The sequence below is a fragment of the Hippopotamus amphibius genome, chromosome 10, assembly GCF_030028045.1.
Source record: "Hippopotamus amphibius kiboko isolate mHipAmp2 chromosome 10, mHipAmp2.hap2, whole genome shotgun sequence".
In the NCBI taxonomy this organism is placed as follows: Eukaryota; Metazoa; Chordata; class Mammalia; order Artiodactyla; family Hippopotamidae; genus Hippopotamus; species Hippopotamus amphibius.
In genome coordinates this window covers 32,548,011-32,566,172 of record NC_080195.1, presented here as the reverse complement: position 1 = coordinate 32,566,172, position 18,162 = coordinate 32,548,011, and the positions used below count along the sequence as shown (strand labels likewise).

The 18,162-nt window shown below is 55.4% G+C and overlaps 1 protein-coding gene across 1 annotated transcript in view; it reads left to right on the top strand.

Annotated features, from left to right (window-relative positions):
• The window catches only part of ANK1 (ankyrin 1), a 100,227-nt gene that overhangs the window by 28,662 nt on the left and 53,403 nt on the right, over window positions 1-18,162 (top strand). Inside the window, exons 4-16 of the mRNA XM_057696688.1 lie at window positions 3,480-3,578; window positions 4,124-4,222; window positions 5,204-5,389; window positions 6,403-6,501; window positions 6,856-6,954; window positions 7,216-7,314; window positions 9,501-9,698; window positions 11,312-11,410; window positions 11,853-11,951; window positions 12,452-12,550; window positions 14,298-14,495; window positions 15,011-15,109; window positions 15,743-15,841. Coding sequence (XP_057552671.1) covers window positions 3,480-3,578; window positions 4,124-4,222; window positions 5,204-5,389; window positions 6,403-6,501; window positions 6,856-6,954; window positions 7,216-7,314; window positions 9,501-9,698; window positions 11,312-11,410; window positions 11,853-11,951; window positions 12,452-12,550; window positions 14,298-14,495; window positions 15,011-15,109; window positions 15,743-15,841 — 1,572 coding nt within the window. The remainder of the gene's footprint in view (window positions 1-3,479; window positions 3,579-4,123; window positions 4,223-5,203; window positions 5,390-6,402; window positions 6,502-6,855; window positions 6,955-7,215; window positions 7,315-9,500; window positions 9,699-11,311; window positions 11,411-11,852; window positions 11,952-12,451; window positions 12,551-14,297; window positions 14,496-15,010; window positions 15,110-15,742; window positions 15,842-18,162) is intronic.

Sequence of the window (18,162 nt, the reverse complement as noted above, 5' to 3'; positions counted from 1 at the left end):
TGGTTACATCCCATGGTTTTTCTTCCTGGGCTGGTTCCCGCAGCCTCTAATTTTCCATTTGCTGTTTATTCGATTCGGTCTCACACACAGCTCCGATTTCAGTTTCACGCAGCAAACGTTTTCCTGCCTCATGAGCAGAGAACCAGAGGAACAACATGTAGAGCACAGATATAATTTACGGTTATGAAGTGAGCTACCAAAATATTATGAAGGTAGAATCATCTCTCGAGGTGAAATTCTGTAATTTTCATGTCATTTCCCAAAGGTGAAAAGATCTCACGGGTGAAACAGACTGACTTGCTCTTTCTGAACGTGTACAGGGCTTTTTTTTTTTCTTTTTTCCTAACCCCGTGACACATACCAATTGTTTCCACCCGGCTTCTTCTGTGGATGAAAGGGATGTGGTCATTTCTCTACTGATGCTTTTGCCCACCTGACCACAAGCACGGTGCCATCTGACCGGCTGTGGGGGCCAGAGCGGCTGTCCTTCCCCTACCATCCCCCCAAGAGCTGCAAAAACGTGACGCTTCAGCACGTTTACTCTCTCCGAATTTCCCCCTTTGACTGGTATTTGGCAAGCGAATCCTTGGTGTGTCTTTGTGATTTATAGAAATTGTATAAGTCGATGTGGTTTCCGAGGGCCCAACAGAGGGAGGAAAAAAAAGGGCAAAGCTGAAACCGTGGGCAGAGCAAAGTCACAACAGATTGGGGGATTGTAACGGGTCTCACAAGCAGGAGTGAGATTAAAAAAAGAGAAGACTGAAAAGCCAAAACCAATATAGATTCCTAAACGGTGCTGAGAAATTTTAAAAGCGTGAAACAAATGTCTTCTCTGCCTCCCATCTCCACCCCCAGAGGCCAGCTCGGCATCCAAGCTGGTGGTGATCAGAGCAGCGCTAGCCTGCCCCTCCCCCACTCGGGCACCCACCGCAGCCACCCTCCCTTCCGTGAGCTCTGGGACTCCCTGGAAAGGGAGAAATTGGGTCTTTGTGGATCCAAATATAGCTAAGCAATTTCTCCTGCTTCTTTGAGGGCATGTTCCTTCAGGCTGAGGGAGGGGCAGAGAAAAACCCATCACCCTGTGAGTCTGGACCCGAGGCCGGGGGGGCCTTCTTCTTGAGCCTTGCAAGGTGTGCATGTGTGTGTGTGGAAGGGGCGTCCATTCCTCACCGGGGCTGCTCTCAGCCCAGATTCTGGAGGTGTCGTGGGCTGAGACCCACAGCCGGGCCCCCACATCTCTCCCCGGCCAGCTCCCCTCCACGCGGGTTTATATGGGGTGAGCCCTGTTGTAGTGGGACTTCAGGCAGGATGGGTCAGACGAAAAGAAATGTTCGAAGGCCCCTCCGGAGCTGGCCCAGTGCCTGACACACACGTGCTCAGCGTGTGATGAATGAATGGATGGACACGGCACGCCTTCTTCTAGGTGGGGAGGTGTGGAGGTCTGAGTCCTGATTCCTAGAGTAGGTTCTGGTGCCAACAGCCCTGTTCCTCTTGGTACAGCAAGAGTCAGACCCAGGTGCCAAGGTCCCTAAGTGGAGGCTCTTTGGACTTCTAAGAAAACATGATTAATTAGCATCTATATACTCATTTCTGGCACTTATTCTCTGACGGATATTTGAGGAACAACCCTTTTGTTTATCAAATGGAACTTAGGGAGACATCAGAAAGACAGCTTGGGGAGGTACTGAGAGGACACTCCAGGCCACGCTGTAGAGACAGAAACCTAGCCCTGGGGCACTGGGGCAACGGTGGCCAGTGGGGGTACCTCATCCCCCTGGAGCACCAGGTGGCCCCAGAGCTCAGACCCCGTGAGGCCCAGACCCCCTGGGGAAGGCGCTTGGCTCCCAGTGACGGGTGGCCCCAGCAGATGGACTAGATTTGAAGTCTCTGCTTGGCGGGTTTCCTGAGAGGGATTAGCAAGTATTCAGGTAATTTCGTTAAAAATTATATGTCGGGGACTTCCCTGGTGGCGCAGTGGTTAAGAATCCACCTGTCAATGCAGGGGACGTGGGTTTGAGCCCTGGTCCAGGAAGATCCCACATGCCGCAGAGCAACTAAGCCCGTGCGCCACAACTACAGAGCTTGTGCTCTAGAGCCCATGAGCCACAACTACTGAGCCCACGTGCCACAATTGCTGAAGCCCGCGTGCCTAGAGCCCGTGCTCCGCAACAAGAGAAGCCACCAAGAGAATCATGCTCACTGCAACGAAGAGTCGCCCCCGCTCGCCACAATTAGAGAAAGCCTGCGTGCAACAACAAAGACCCGACTTGGCCAATTAAATAAATAAACAATTGAATAAATTAAAAAAAAAACAAAACTGTATGTCTGAACTAGAAACAGTGAGGTTGTATGAGACCTCTGCTTCTTTAGTAGCAGAGGGAAAGATGGATCCAGCCGCTGTCCCTATTTGATAATTTGTCACGTGGGGCCGTCCTGCCCCTCCTGGAGCAGGAACGCCTGTGGGGTCACGAAGGCGAAGGCGAGAGGGACCTGCTAGAGGGGGCAGGAAGGAGCCCAGCAGGGAGGCAGCATCCGGGAAACAGAAGCCGCCTGCTGGACCTGAGGCCAGCTAGGAAGTGCTGTCCAACACCCGGGACAGATCCACACGGAAACCTCATGCACCCCCCACTCCGCGCTCCCCCTTCTCAGAGCCTGCCTGGCTTCCTGGTCTCCGTTCTCAGCTTTTCAAAAGTTTACTTTAAAACAGCCGTGGTCCTCATTTTCTTCTAGCGTTTGTTCTCTCTGTCCTTTCTCTCCGCCCTTACTTAGTGAACTGTGACTCGCTGTATTTTACTTCATATTCTTTGTATTCTCCCTTGCCAGATTTGATTCTGTTTCTTTCTCCCCACTTAGTTTCGTATTTTTCTTCTACATACATCATATAGTTTGTTTTATTACCCACCCCCACACTCCTTTACCTATTTCCACCCTTCCCGCTTCTATCTGAAGCTTGACTCCCCTCGCCCCCTGCCCCCTTCGGTCCAGCCTTTGGTCAGTGGGTGTTAGCGTAATGGCACAAGGGTGCTGGGCCTTCGGGATCTGCGGCCTCCTTGTCCCCGGAGATTGGGGCCTCAAGGGGCTGCACGCCGTCCTGCAGAGCTGCAGCCTTCAAGGAGCTGGACGTGCAAGGAGCCGCTCGCCTGGCAGCCCTTCAGCAGGTGTCCCGGGGCATCCTCACTGACCATCAGCCAGTGACAGGACGCCGAGCCCGCGTGCAGTAGACCCGTGCTGAGAAGCTGGCTTTCGTGTGCTGGGGTGTTATTTCTCAGGAGAACGGGGGGAGTTTCCCTCGCTGGGCTTCCAGTGCCGTTCACGATGCCTGACAGGTCAGGCGCTCACGTGTGTGCTGTCCGCCCCCCGGGGCCGTCAAGGAAGCCCGCTGCCTCCCTGCAGCCTGCACCCTTGTCCCGCACCTGTGACAGCCCTGCGCCTGTGACAGGCCCCTGGGAACCTCCTGTCTTCCGATTTGTGTGTTTCAGAAGGGGAACACGGCGCTGCACATCGCCGCCCTGGCGGGTCAGGACCAGGTGGTGCGGGAGCTCGTCAACTACGGCGCCAATGTCAACGCCCAGTCGCAGGTGATGCTCACGGCCCCGGGCAGTGGGGCCGCCTGGCCCCTTCACCTGGGCGGACACACTCTGTGGCCGGGTCCAGGTGTATTCAGGTGTCTCCGAGCACGTTCTCGCTTTTTCCTGATTCACAGCGGACATTCTAAGCACGATGGGGGTGGGGTGGGTCATCGTGGACCCCGTCCCTGTTCCTGGAGCCATGTAATATGTTCAGTTGTGGCTCATCTGTGTATGGCAGGGGGGCGTGGGGGGATGAAGAAGGGAGTGAAATTAGCAAGGGGATGTGTGCCCAAGAGGCTGACCATCCTGGGAGGGGCAGAAGCAGACTTCTGGGGGGATCGCCCCACCTGGTGGTCTTTTGCAGTAACCCTGCTACGCCACTGCAAAGTGTCCATGAGTTTTTACAGCTGGAGACACGGGCGGGGAGGTTGCCCCAAGGCCTGGGTGGAAACAGGATGCAGGGAGTGCTGTCGTGGAGTCTGGAGGATCTCGCGTCGGTCTCAGCATCTGTCCAGAGTGTGGTGAATTGCAGCGGCTCTTCTCTGGGTTTACAGAAAGGCTTTACCCCCCTGTACATGGCAGCACAAGAGAATCACCTGGAGGTAGTTAAGTTTTTGCTGGAAAACGGAGCTAATCAGAACGTCGCCACAGAAGTAAGTACCTCGGGGGCGTGGCCTCGTGGCTGAATGTCTCTTGTGGGGAGGACACGGTCGCAGGGGCGTGTGTTTCTGGGACGTGGCCTGGGGTGCGTCCTCGGTCGTGATCCGTGTTCTGGGCGCGGTCGGACCCTACAAGGGGGTAAGAGACCAAGTCGTGGCCGTTGAGGGATGCCCAGACACGTGCCAGAGGAACGACAGCAGGGCTGAGCCCCTCATTCCCACGGTGACCAACGCTGGAGGCCGGGCAGAGGTGGGGGTGCGCGTGCGTGTGTGTATGGTGGGGGAGGTGACAGGTCTGCCTCAGACCTTAGTGAAAAAGGCTCCTTCCAGGAACCCAGGTGCACCTCGGACAAGTCACGTGACCCTGAGTTCTGTTGCTGGTGAAATGCTGTAATGGGACTAGACGGAACCAAAGCATCGCTTGACTGTTAGCATCACGTGACTCAATGATTAGATGACTCTGTTTTCATTCTGCTTCGCACGTTCAGGGGGCCGTGTGCCCCTAGTACACGACACACCGAGGAGATTAATAACAGTAGCTCACAGTTGAAACCTCGGTGCCTGGTATGGTTTCCAGCGTTTGGTAGGTGTTCAGTAATATTTGTCAAATGAATGAAGGAATGATGGTTGGCCGTCAGTTCACGGCATGGTCCTGACACCGGGAGGTGGGGGGAGAGGGAGGCAAAGAGACGGGCTGTTGAAAGCTCTCATAGCACTTGAACTAGGAACAAGTCATCAAGGGAATATTAAATAAGTGCTACAGGAAAATTACTGTAGGTGCTGTGAGATGCAGAGAACGAAAGTGGGCCAAGAAAGGTGTCAGGGAGGAGGTGGCATCCACGCCGAGCTTGTGGAGGAGGGCCATCTTCTCGGGCAGAGGGCAAGAGCCCTGAGCTTGAAAGCGTGTGTCCCGCCCTGAGGACCGGAGAGGTCAGGACGGGCAGAGCAAATGGGTCTGTCCTCTCCCCCGGCCAGGACGGCTTCACCCCTCTGGCCGTGGCCCTGCAGCAGGGCCACGAGAACGTGGTAGCGCATCTCATCAACTACGGGACGAAGGGGAAGGTGCGCCTGCCGGCCCTCCACATCGCGGCCCGCAACGACGACACGCGGACGGCTGCGGTGCTGCTGCAGAACGACCCCAATCCCGACGTGCTTTCCAAGGTGAGGCGGCCGGGAGCATCCTGGGGCCCCGGCCGGGGGGCCACAGGGTCTCCACTGAGTCCCGGACAGTTACCCGGAAGCGACCCAGAGCAGAGAAGCTCCAGCGTGCGCCCCAAGCAGCAGCCCTGCCGCGCCCGCCGTTCCCCCAGCCACCCGAGAGCCACAGGGGACGCCCCCCTTTAAATCCCCAGGGAACACCAAGGAACACGTGCTTGGTGTGGCTCTGGGTCACCCAGAATGGCGTCCAGGCGGGCCAGGAGGAGTCCCTGGCCAGAGTAGCACCCACCCCCAGGTGGTGTTCTGGAACTTTATTCCAGCTCTTTTCCTGGCCACCCCTCATTTAAGGAGGGAGGGAGGGGCCCCCACGTGGAGATGGGACGGTGCAGGGGCCCCCCAGGGGCCTGGCCAGCCCGCCGTCTGCACACGCTGTTCAGGGTTTTCACTACCTGCAGGCTTAGACTGTTAACATCTCCCTCCTGCTGGGAATGGACATGAACTGAGTCAGTCACACGGTCTCCCCACCCCACGGTCACAGGGTTCTGCTTGGAAAACTGTGCCTGGATTATTAGGGGTGGGGGGAGGTTTAGGAAGAGAAGGATAACGAGGAACCCACCGAGGGTCAGAGGGCCGCCTTGGCCACCCAGCTGAGTCACGGCACCCCTTTAGGGGCTGAAATCGTCCCGAGGATTAAGGTCATGGACCCCATAACCCGTCTCACTCATTAAAATCTCTTCAGACGTAATCGTTCGGGGAAATGGGTCCTGCCTGCAGGGCTGGAGGTCACCGTGGTCCGTGGTTTGTCCACGTGAACCACGGAGGCTGGGCGTCCCCAGAGGCAGCACCTCGCTTTTGGATGTAACCCGCCGTGGGGTGTCCCTCGACCCCTTCCGTCCGAATCTGCCCTCTGCGGGGGCTCCTCTGGCCCTGCCGGCTCTTCAGAACCCCGGTTGATTCTGAGGTAGAAGTGACAGTACGTGGCCTGTGACGCCTTGTCCCCCTCCTTCGTGCCCCAGACGGGATTCACCCCCCTTCACATCGCAGCCCATTACGAGAACCTCAACGTCGCCCAGCTGCTCCTGAACCGGGGAGCCAGCGTCAACTTCACCCCCCAGGTGAGGCTCTCCGACGGGGTCCCCCACACGTGCCGGGGCTGGGGGCCTAGATCGCAGAGCCCCCGCCTCTCATGGCACCGAGGACATCGCCGGGCTGCGGACGCGCCTGCGGGGGAGACAGCCCTGGGTGGGTTTCTAAGAAACTGCAGCCCGTGCTGTTGACTCTGGGAGACTTGGGCTCGGCCAGCTTGTGTGATGAACCACGATGCTGGGGTGTCCGCAGAGGCTTTGAAATCTTTCTTAGGCGAGAAGAGCCGTAATGGCGGGCTGGGGCAGGGGCACGGGGGAGTGGGGTGCAGGCGGCTGCCTCCTGGACGAGGATGCGCGCCCTGACCGGTCCCTTCCTCCCCCCAGAACGGCATCACGCCGCTGCACATCGCCTCGCGCAGGGGGAACGTGATCATGGTGCGGCTTCTGCTGGACCGCGGGGCCCAGATTGAAACAAGGACCAAGGTGGGTGCCTGCCAGCTGCGTGGCAAGGCCAGGGGAGGGAGTGCCGCCTGCCATGGTTCCACCCGGGTCGTGGGCTCTCCGTGACCAGCTAGGGAAGGGCGTCCAGCCTCTGGAACAGCCCGCCGGGGCAGCTGGAGACCAGACTGCTCCATGGCGCTGGTCCTTCAGGAAGGTTCCCGTGCCCCTGCGGCTGGAACAGTGCCTCTCCCGCGGCCTCTGATGGGTCCTCTGGGGCTGTCTCTTTTTGACTGTCTTTTAAAGGATGAACTGACACCTCTCCACTGTGCAGCTCGGAATGGGCACCTGCGAATCTCAGAGATCCTGCTGGACCACGGGGCACCCATCCAAGCCAAAACCAAGGTGCGACCTTCCTTTCCGCGAGGAGTATCTCGTAGGCAGGGCTCCAGGTCAGGCTGATCCGGGAGCGAATCCCACTTCTGAGAAACAGAGCTGCTAATACTGCTAACTCAGCCAGCGTGTGTGACGTTGCCCCCAGTGTCTGTCGCACAGGAGGCACTCAGCTCTAATTATTATCTAGATCAAGGTCGGCAAACTTTCTCTCTAAAGGGCCAGATATTAAACATTTTTAGGCTTTGCAGGCCATGGTCAATGTCACCACGATTCAAGTCTGCCACTGCAGTGGGGAAGCTGCCCTGGATAATGTGTGAGCTAGCAGCCCTGTTCTAATAAAACTTTATTGACAGGCACAGACAGTGGGCCGGATTTGATGCACGGGCTGTCATTTGTCTATACAGCTCGAGATCAGGCCTCATCTCTTTCACCCTGACTCCAGAAAAGACAGGAACTAAGCACTTGGGGTGTCTTCAGAGCCTGGGATAGACCAGATGATGTTAAAAAGAACACAAAACGGTTCTTCCCAAGGTCCTTTCGGGACCAGAGCAAAAGGCTAGCCCTCAGTTCTAACATGAGGTCTTGCATCTTCCTGGGACTAAAGCTGTCAGACCGCCCGGTGCTGTGTACACCTCCTCCAGCCCCTCTACCTCATTCTTGGGGTGAATTTAGAAGGTGGTCAAAACAGCAAGGCAGAAACCAGACCCACTCAGGGTCGCTCCTGAGGTTTTCTGTGAGCAGCTCCCTGTCATAAGATTCCACACCATGAAAGCAATTTATTTCCTGATGGATGATCAGATGAGTGTTGGATGGAGCTCTCTGAAATCTGGGTCATGTTCACGGCCCAGGCTTTCGTGTCTGTGTGTGTGTGTGTGTGTACATTTCCCCTTTTTATAAGGACAGCAGTCATATTGGATTAAGGTCTATACCAGTGACCTCATCTTAACTAACTACATCTGCACTGATCCTATTTCCAAATAAGGCCACATCCCGAGGTCCTGTGCATTAGGACTTCAATGTGTGAATTTTGAGGGACACAGTTCAATCCAAATAACCTGATTGTGTTTCTCCCTCGCTGAAAGTCCTTCTTTCAGCTGCCTCTTCCTAAAACCTAATGTCGCAGTGTCCTCGCTCGTGGGCATTCATGATGCAGCTCCCGCCTGCCCCTGGAGTCCAGCTCCGTGCCCCATCCTCTGCGGCCTCCTGTGTGTTTCCATGCACCGAGCTCCCTGGTGCCAGGGTGGCTGCCTCTGCAGCACTGCAGGCGCTGTTCCCTTTGTGGGATGCTCTTCCCGTCATCTTCCTGGCGAGGTCCTAGCTCAGGGATCACCTCCCTGGGAAGCCTTCTTTCCCCATGTCCCCCTCATCGTGACTCCACCCTCCCCTGCTCCTCTGTGCTTTATCACGCCTTCCTGATGTCACCACATGAATGGCAACAATGTATCTCTTTCCCATCTTTAACCTACTAGTCTGCCAGCTTCCCTGGCCTGGGATTGTCTGTTTTGTTTCTCCAGAGTGTATCCTATACCTGGTGCACTCAATCTCTTAATATTTGCTGAATTAATGTCTGAATGAATGAGTGAGTGAGTCTTCTCTGTCTTTAATTTTTTGAAATAAATTTCTATCTAAGAAACAGTGAGGATCCTTACCAGTTTAAATTTTAAAGTGATGTGCACTCGTTAGGGGCAAAGAACAGAGGGCTTTAGATCCAAATTCCATCTTAGCGTCGTTCATTCATTCAAGACCACATTGATTAGGGACCACTGTGTGTGTTACACATGCGCACGGGGTGTGTAAGAGATACTAGGCACCGTCACTGGTCTCAAGAAGCTTCTAAGGAAGGAGAGGAGATACATACACCTGAAAAGTTAATTACGAAAACAATTTGGCAAATACATGAGTAAGGTCCCAGTGAGGGGTACGATGAAAAAAGCCCACAGGGGTCGAGGGTGGCCAGGGGAGGCTTCGTGAAAGAGGCAGGCCTGGCCGGAGCTGGCCTGGAGGATTTGGCGGGATGGGAAGGAGGAGGTTTGCAGTCAGAGACCAGCAGGAGCGCGGAGGCCGGGATGAACCAGGCTCAGCCGGGAGCCACGCGGAGGCCCCTGTGCGGGCAGGAGGTGAGAAGGGAGGTTGGATCCTTGCCCTGCATTTCTGTGTTCGTGGCCTTTGCAATTCCTTGTTTCCCTTGTCACCAGAATGGCCTGTCCCCTATCCACATGGCGGCTCAGGGAGACCACCTCGACTGTGTCCGACTCCTACTGCAATACAACGCAGAGATAGACGACATCACCCTGGACCACCTGACCCCGCTCCACGTGGCCGCCCACTGCGGCCACCACAGGGTGGCCAAGGTCCTTTTGGATAAAGGGGCCAAACCCAACTCCAGAGCCCTGGTGAGTGGGAGGCTATCGGAGAAGGTGCCGGAAGGGCTAGGGCCAGAGCTGTGTGGCTGAGACCCCCGGCAGCTGCCCTGGAGACTCAGGGCGGGGACAGTGTCGGGGTGCTGAGGCCCAGGGGGCGTGGCAGCGCGCAGGCGGACGTGACCTCACTCCCTGCCGCATCCCACACATAACGACTGAGCCCCCGTAACCGGCTGAGGTCCGGGTGGGTTCGGGCCCAGGAGACCTGACTCACAGACAGCGTCCGTGGTACGTATGTGGGGTGTCGCTCCCGTCCAAGCCCAGAGCCGAGGCACCGTGACGTCTGGCTTTTGGATCTGCTCTGGGGGCGAGTGAAAGGGGCTCCGCTCAGCGTCCTTCCTCTGCAGGGGGGCTCCCCGTGGCCGCGGTGCGCGAGCAGAGTGCATTCAGGCCTGAAGCAGATTCCCTCCTGGGACTGTGGTTCCTCTCCCTCGCCCCAGGCTGGGGGCTCCCAGGGAAGTTTCTGGGGGGACCGGAGCGCTGCACAGAGCCTGCCCCCGCCACCCTGCCGTCTCCTCTCTGCCCACTCCCAGAGGAGGAGAATTCAGGAGGCAGGGCAGCCTCCAGCCCGCAAAGATGGCTCGTTCATTCGTTCAGAAAGCTTTCCCTGAGCACTCCCCGCGTGCCAGGCACTATCTGGGGCTTCTCAGCCTCAGTGCTACTGACATTTGGGGCCCGACATTCTTTGCTGTGGGGCAACGGGCCTGGGAAGAGATGTTTAACAGCGTCCCTGGCCTCCATCCGCTGGGCGCTAACAGCACTCCTCCCCTCGTTGGGACCTGCAGATGGTCATACGGAGTGAAGTGAGTTAGACGGAGAGAGATAAATATCATATGATATCGCTTACATGCGGAATCTCAAAAAATGATACCATTGAACTTATTTACACAACAGAGACAGACTCACAGACTAAGAGAAGGAACTTATGGTTACGGGGGAGGGGAAGGATGGGGAGAAGGGTAGATTGGGAGTTTGGGATTGACATGTACATACTGCTGTACTTAAAATAAAATGCCTTTCCTTGAAAAGAAAAAAAAATGTCTCTAGACATTGCCAGATGTCCCCAGGGTAAGGCATGGCTGGTGAGACAAAATCCCCTCCCCCCACATGGCAACCACTGCCCTAGGGGATAAAGTACTGGAAAAACACAAGCGGACAGACAAAACCCTGTAAACAAACAGAAATCCCTGTCCCCGTGGAGTTTACATCCTAGGGTATCACATTAGAGCAGGGCTGAGAAATCCGTTTGATCTGCAGTTCCAGGGACATCGGAACGTGATGGGCTTCACAGAAGTTCTCTTTACTGTAAATTTCCCCTTAAGGAAACTTTAAAGAGCAGGCTTTTTCAGTGCATCCAAAAATATGACTGAATTTTTAAGAAAGGGTTTACAGACAACATATCCAGGACCATGCCTGGTGCATAGTGAGGGCCACCTGCCTCTGCCTTGATTCGCAGTAACTGACGTCCTGGTCCGTGGGGACTGCTGATAGGCTGGGCTGCCTTTTCACCAGCAGGGCGGTCTGGGTGTTCCCTGGGCTTGTGAGTAAGCCTCTGCTTGTCTGTCTCCCTTTGTGTGGGGCTGCAGAACGGCTTTACCCCTTTACACATCGCCTGCAAGAAGAACCACATCCGTGTCATGGAGCTGCTGCTGAAGACGGGGGCCTCCATCGATGCTGTCACCGAGGTAGGAGAGGCTCGGCGGGCCAGCGGACGGTCTCTGCGGGTCTTCTTCCAATAGTCATGTTGAGAGCTGTTCTTTGTGGCTGTGTGTGTGTGTGTGTGTGTGTGTGTGTGTGTGTGTGTGCGCGCGTGCGCGCGCGCACGTGCATGTTCGCATAATAAGGGGTCGATAAGACCGGGAGCTTGTGTCAGATCTCAGGGAGCTGTCCAAGGTCAGATGCAATTTTGTGAGTTATACACGTGGGTGGAATCACCTCGCAGTGGTGTTTTCTCCCTCTGGCCCTTTTCCTGGAAGCAGACCCATTTCATAGAATTCCCTTTCCTTGGAAGATTGTTCTGGAGCACCTAGAGGCAGAAAAAGCTAAGATCCATCCGGCTGTGTCTCTGGAGGAGTGGGAAAGCGCCCCCCCCCCCACCCCATCTCACTCCTGTCTGGTCTGTTCCAGTCTGGCCTGACACCTCTCCACGTGGCCTCCTTCATGGGGCACCTGCCCATCGTGAAGAGCCTGCTGCAGCGGGAAGCGTCGCCCAATGTCTCCAACGTGGTAAGTCCGTGGGGAGAGCAAGGCCTTCCTGTGAACTGGGTGCTCAGAGGTGAGCACTTGCCGGTGAGCCCAAGCCCTCCTCTCGAGGGTAGAAGTAGAGTTCTCAGAATAGCAGGGGCTTCAGACTTGGGGAGGACATCTGTATATACTGGCGCTTTCCCAGTTAAACTTGTCTCAGATCTGTAGCTCTTGGGGGGTTTATTTTGGATAGTCATTTGGGAATTTCTGTAAGTGTTACCTGGGAATACATGTACATTCTTAAACATTCCTTAGCTCTGGGGTTTACCTTTAAATATATCTTACACACACACACACACACACACACACACATACACACCCCAGGTATCGGCAGAATAAAGGCTGAAGTTGCTTGCTGGGGCAACTCCACCTCTTGAATGAAAGCCCTCCAAGCTACTCCAGGCTGGCACTGTGGAGCTCTGTGTGTGCCCTTTGGGAAAGCCAGCGTGTGTTAACACTTCCATCATTTTGTTATTTGACAGAAAGTGGAGACCCCACTACACATGGCAGCCAGAGCAGGACACACGGAAGTGGCCAAATATTTGCTCCAGCACAAAGCCAAAGTCAATGCCAAGGCCAAGGTGAGTTCTGGAGGCAGGAGGAATCCCATATGTAAGCAATTCAAGCGAAGGAGGAGGAATCCTCCCTGATCGGAGACCGGGCTGCAGGGCTCGTGGCACTGAGATTCCTCGTCACACCCACGTGGTGGCACTGAACGCTCGGGCTCCGCTTTGCAGGGGTTCTGAGAAGGCAGAGGTGTGTTGGCATCCACAAAAGGCCAGGAAGCAGTGTTTGGGGGCTGAAAGATTGCGTGGTGGTTACAGTTACAATATCAGAAGAGAAGCAACTTTCTGAAGACAGCATTGTCGGTGAAAATCAGTCAGGAATTGCTTGATCTAAAAGTGGAAGGTGCCCCTTCCTTGTAAAAGGCATCTCTGAAGGACCGAGCGAGCAAAGAGTAAGAAGAGCCTCTGAGTTTGCAAGCTGGCTTTGGCCAAGATCAGGCTTTCCTACCGCACAGGCCACAGAGTCTCTGTTTAGTGTCAGGACTGTGGTTTGGGTCTGGGCCACGTGAGGGAGGGGCCCCAACTGGGCCCAGGAACACAGAGACCCCACCCACCGGCCCCCTCAGCTTCCGAGGGAGCAGGAAGGGGCAGGGCTGGGAGGAAAAGTCATCTTTCCCTAGTTCTGACCCTCCCATCACTCCTGGTGTAGAGAAAACCAAGGTAGCCTTCAGACAGAAAGACAAGCGGGCCCCCAGACAGGACTTGGGAGACAGTACAGATCCCCTTATTTGACTGCCCTTCTGTTGAGTGCGCTTTGCAGGTAATGTGTTTTTTAGAATTTTGTGGCAACCCCGCATTGTCAGATGGTTCGCATTTTTTCTAGCAGTAAAGTATTTATTTATTTATTTATTTATTTTTATTGGCTGCATTGGGTCTTCGTTGCTGCGTGTGGGCTTTCTCTAGTTGTGGCGAGTGGGGGCTACTCTTCGTTGCGGTGCACAGGCTTCTCATTGCGCTGGCTTCTCCTGTTGTGGAGCACGGGCTCTAGGCACACGGGCTTCACTGGTTGTGACACGCAGGCTCAATAGTTGTGGCTCACGGGCTCTAGAGCACAGGCTCAGTAGTTGTGGCACACGAGCTTAGTTGCTGCGTGGCATGTGGGATCTTCCTGGAGCAGGGATTGAACCCATGTCCCCTGCACTGGCAGGCAGGTTCTTAACCACTGCACCACCAGGGAAGTCTCGTCTAGCAGTAAAGTGTTTTTTAATTAAGGTATGTGTAGTTTTTTAGACATAATTTTATGGCACACATAATGGTGCGTAATACCATGTAAATAACTTTTATATGCACGGGGAAACCAAAAAAATTCGTGTGACTCACTTTACTGTGATACCCAGTTTATTGGGGTGATCTAGAACTGAGCCCACAGCATCTCCGAGGTCTGCCCCTGAGAGCAACCAGGATGTATAGTTTGTGCCAAACGTGGTGTGAAACGTCTTACATATGGTGTCCGCTTGACCCTAACCATAGCCCTATGATGGCAATACCATTATTCCCAATTTACAAATGGGAAGGCTGAGCCTTTGGGCAATTAGGTAGGAATAACAACTAACTTGAAAGTTTGTTGGAAGGATTAAATAATACAGAACATACTGGTTCCCAAAACTCAGAGACTTGCATCTCAGCTCTTCCTCTTCCTAGCTGTGTGGGCTTGAGAAAGTCAGTTAACCTCTCTGGGCCTCACCTGCCTTCTTTGTAAAATGAAGAGCTAGGTCAGGTAACCTTAGCGTTCCCTGTTCTTTGTTTTGGCTTCGGGTTCCAGGATGACCAGACCCCACTTCACTGTGCAGCTCGCATCGGCCACGCAAACATGGTGAAGCTCCTGCTGGAAAATAATGCCAACCCCAACCTGGCCACCACGGCCGGGCACACCCCCCTGCACATCTCGGCCCGTGAGGGCCACGTGGAAACGGCACTGGCACTTCTGGACAAGGAGGCGTCCCAAGCGTGCATGACCAAGGTACAGCCTTCCTCCTCCTTCCAGAAGCAGCAGGCTGGTCCCGGCTGGGCCTGGGGCAGGGCAGGGGCGTTCCTGCCTGGTCCTCTGTGTTGCCTTGACGGCGCTGAGGGCCACCAGGAGGGTTGGACCCACAGGACCGGCTGCCTCCCTTGAGCCGGATGTGTTCTGTCCTTCTCCAGGAAGGTGAGCTGTAGGTTCTCATCCACCCACCAGCCTCCATCCGTTTCTCATGAGTAGCTCAGCCTCTGCTGTGGACAAAGCAGACAGGTTCTGGGACGTGAGAAGGATGATGGCTGGGCCCCTGCCCTCCGCTAGCCGGCTGTCAAATAACAGCGCAAGTGGTTTGGACTCCATCACGAGAGGGGCCGCTGATTCCCGGAGTCTGGGCGTCACATTCCGGGCCCTTATGGCTTCTCTCTGCCAGTCAGAGCGGGACACCTCCTTTGTCACCGGCCCTTTCTCCGGGGAGGACGGCGCGGCTCCCCGCGGTGCTGACGGCCTGTGTTTCTCCTCAGAAAGGATTTACCCCTCTCCATGTGGCGGCCAAGTACGGGAAGGTGCGCGTGGCAGAGCTGCTGCTGGAGCGGGACGCACATCCCAACGCTGCCGGGAAGGTGAGCTTGACCTTCCCTCCTGGCCGGGGGGGGCCAGGGCGGAGGGACAGCTGCACGCGGGTGGCCGCTTCCCTGCCTGAGCTGACTGTGTCCACCTTTTGAATGTGGCCTCTGGGGAGATGGTTCTTTCGAACAGAGACTTCGCTCTTCTAGAAAGACCTCACTCTTCTAGAAAGACCTGGTGGCTCCTCTGAGAGGAGATGCCGACTGCACTGCCCCATCAGCCCCTAGGACCCCCAGGAAAGAGGAGGTGACCCCCAGGAATGAGGAGGTGACCCCCAAGAATGAGGAGGTGACCCCAAGGAAAGAGGAGGTGACCCACAGGGAAGAGGTGACCCACAGGGAAGAGGTGCCCCCCAGGAAAGAGGAGGTGACCCCCAGGACTGAAGACGTGATCCTTCAGGAATGAGGTGACCCCCAGGACTGAGGAGGTGACCCCCCAGGACTGAGGAGGTGGCCCAAGTCCAGCTGGCTGTGTTCTTAGTGACTTCAGATCACTACTGGCCCTGAGAGGGCTGTCAGGCAGGCGTCCTGGGTACTGGTACAGGCCCCCAGGTGGTGCTGCCTGTACCCACAGGCATGGCCAGTGGGACGTCCCCTGAGTGGAGGCCACCCCCGTCTGTCTCCCCGCAGAATGGCCTGACGCCCCTGCACGTGGCCGTGCACCACAACCACCTGGACATCGTCAAGCTGCTGCTGCCCCGGGGCGGCTCCCCGCACAGCCCGGCCTGGGTAAGCCCCCGGTCCCCACCCCGGGACCGCAGGCAGCTGCCAGCCCTCAGGGAGGGCTGTGCGGAAGCGGTGGAGTTACCTGCAGTGTGATGGCTGCTATCAGAGACCAGGAGCAGGGAGGGAAGTGCGGGACACGTCTCAGCCACAGGTCACCTCGCAGAGGTGGAGCTCATTTTAAACAGCAAATGTGTCCCCCAGACGGGTGTCAGAGGTCCGTAGGTACAGCGTGTTCGTGGATTCCTGGACCAGGGCCATACGTGGAGAATAGGCAGGGCTGGGGGGAGACGCGCCAGGACCTTGAAGCGAGGCATCTACCTTGAATGCAAATAGTCTCCCCCAAATCTGTTTCTCTCTGGAGTTCAGACTCTGAGAGGGTGCTGTTTCTGCACATACACTACACCGTGAGATGTGAGCCGTGTGCCCCCCTCACACCGGCCCCTGAGATGCTCAGAGCCGGGGGGCTTAGCTCCTGCGGGACCCTGCATATAGGGAGCGGATGGGGCTTATGTAAGAGTGGACTGCGGGAGGAGGGGGGCCATGCAAGGTACAGGGATAAAGCTGGAGGCGGGGATCATTTTGGGGGGACAGGTGGCCCCCTGTGGAATGAGAGGGTGCGCGGGGTCTGTGAGGGGGCTGGTGGCCGTGCAGAGGAGGGGTGAGGAGAGGGATTAGGGCTCGGATGCAAAGGACACTTGCGGGCCCCTGAGCTCACCATTAGATGGGTGACCAAGACTCAGAAGAAAAGGAGGATCACGTGTGGGTTTCTGGGAGAGCAAACCTCGGCGCTCAGCCCTGCGGCAGGAGGGAGCCGTGGGTGGGTCGGAGTGTGACCCCAGGCGACATCTGCTGACTTCCATGGGGACGCGGGGAACATCCGTGCCGGCCTTCAGTTTGCTTTCCCTCCTCAGAACGGATGCTCATCTGAATTTTACAGCATCACTTTCCTGCAGACACAGCATCTCCCAGACACCCTGTCTCCTTGGGCTCCGGTCCCAAGCTGTTGTAGCAGAGCCCACATCACTGTGTAGACAGCACGCAGCCCTGCTGGGACATGACTTACTCCTGCCTCTAAAAATAAAACGCTGGACTCCCCTCCTCCTCGCACCCCCTCCTTATATAAAAGAAATCGGAGCCAGGCTCATGGTATTTAAAGAGAGCTTTATCCAAGCACAAACCCTGTACAGATGGGTTTTGTTTCCATGGCAAAAAATAGTTTCCAAAGTAGTCTGGCAATTTTGTAGAATTTCACATGCAAATCTCTCTGCACCCAAACCAAACCCGCCCCTTTCTAATTTTGATGCTAATGCTGTTTTAACATTTAGGCAGATCTCTCTCCAGAGTCCGCATTCCTTTGGACGAGCTCATTTCCTTGGGAAAGAGGAGCCTTTTACTGGCTCGCATCCCTCCTGAATCTCTCCCCGACTCTCCTGCCTCGTCCTTGTCACCTACAGAAGGTCTTTCATTCCCTGTAGTCCCGGCTTCAAGGAAGCTCAGAGGGGCTGGTCCCTGATCTGAGACTGACAGGTGCTCTTGTATCTCGGTTTTAACTGGGGAGGTCACCTGGCAGCCTGACCTGGACGGGGGAGGCCGTTCTTCCAGCTCAGACATCCTCCACTGCCCAAGTGGCCTGGACTCCTGATTATACTGACATGAATAATTGCTTGAGTTCCTGTCTTTGTACAGTAAGAGGAGTCCAAGCAGGGAATAGAAGGCAGGCTGCAGTCAGGCACCCTAGGTGAGCAGCGGCCTCACCCTATTCCATCCTGACCTGCGAACTTGTTAGAAATGCAGCGTCTGGGGCCTTCCCGGGTCAGAATCTGCACTTGAACAAGATCCCACTTAATTTCATACACAGTTAAGTTTGAGAAGCATGGCTCAGCTAAAAGGACCTGGGCGCTGGAGAGGAAGATTGTCTGATACTCAGAGAGGATCTCCATTTGGGGGTGACTCCGCATCCCAGGCCCGATCCACGGAACCGCACCTCTTTTCTTTGCTCCCTTTTGATATAATACAAAGCCAATTTTGTTTAATTAATTTTATTACGAGCAAAATACCAATCTTGTCGGGAACACAACCTACAAAGAATTTAATGTTTTCTCATAACAATCAGATTTCAAAGGAGGGACACTAGAATGAATCATCCTACATAATTACGCAAAGAGAATAATTTTTATTATTCAATTGAATTCTTTGGGTAAATGACAACTTTTCCTTTCCCCATAAAATCTACTTTGCAGGGGCATCTTACCCTGTCCCCCAGTGCTTGTTTTTTTGTTTGTTTGTTCTGTTTTTTGTTTTCGTCTTTTTTGGCTGCTTTGGGT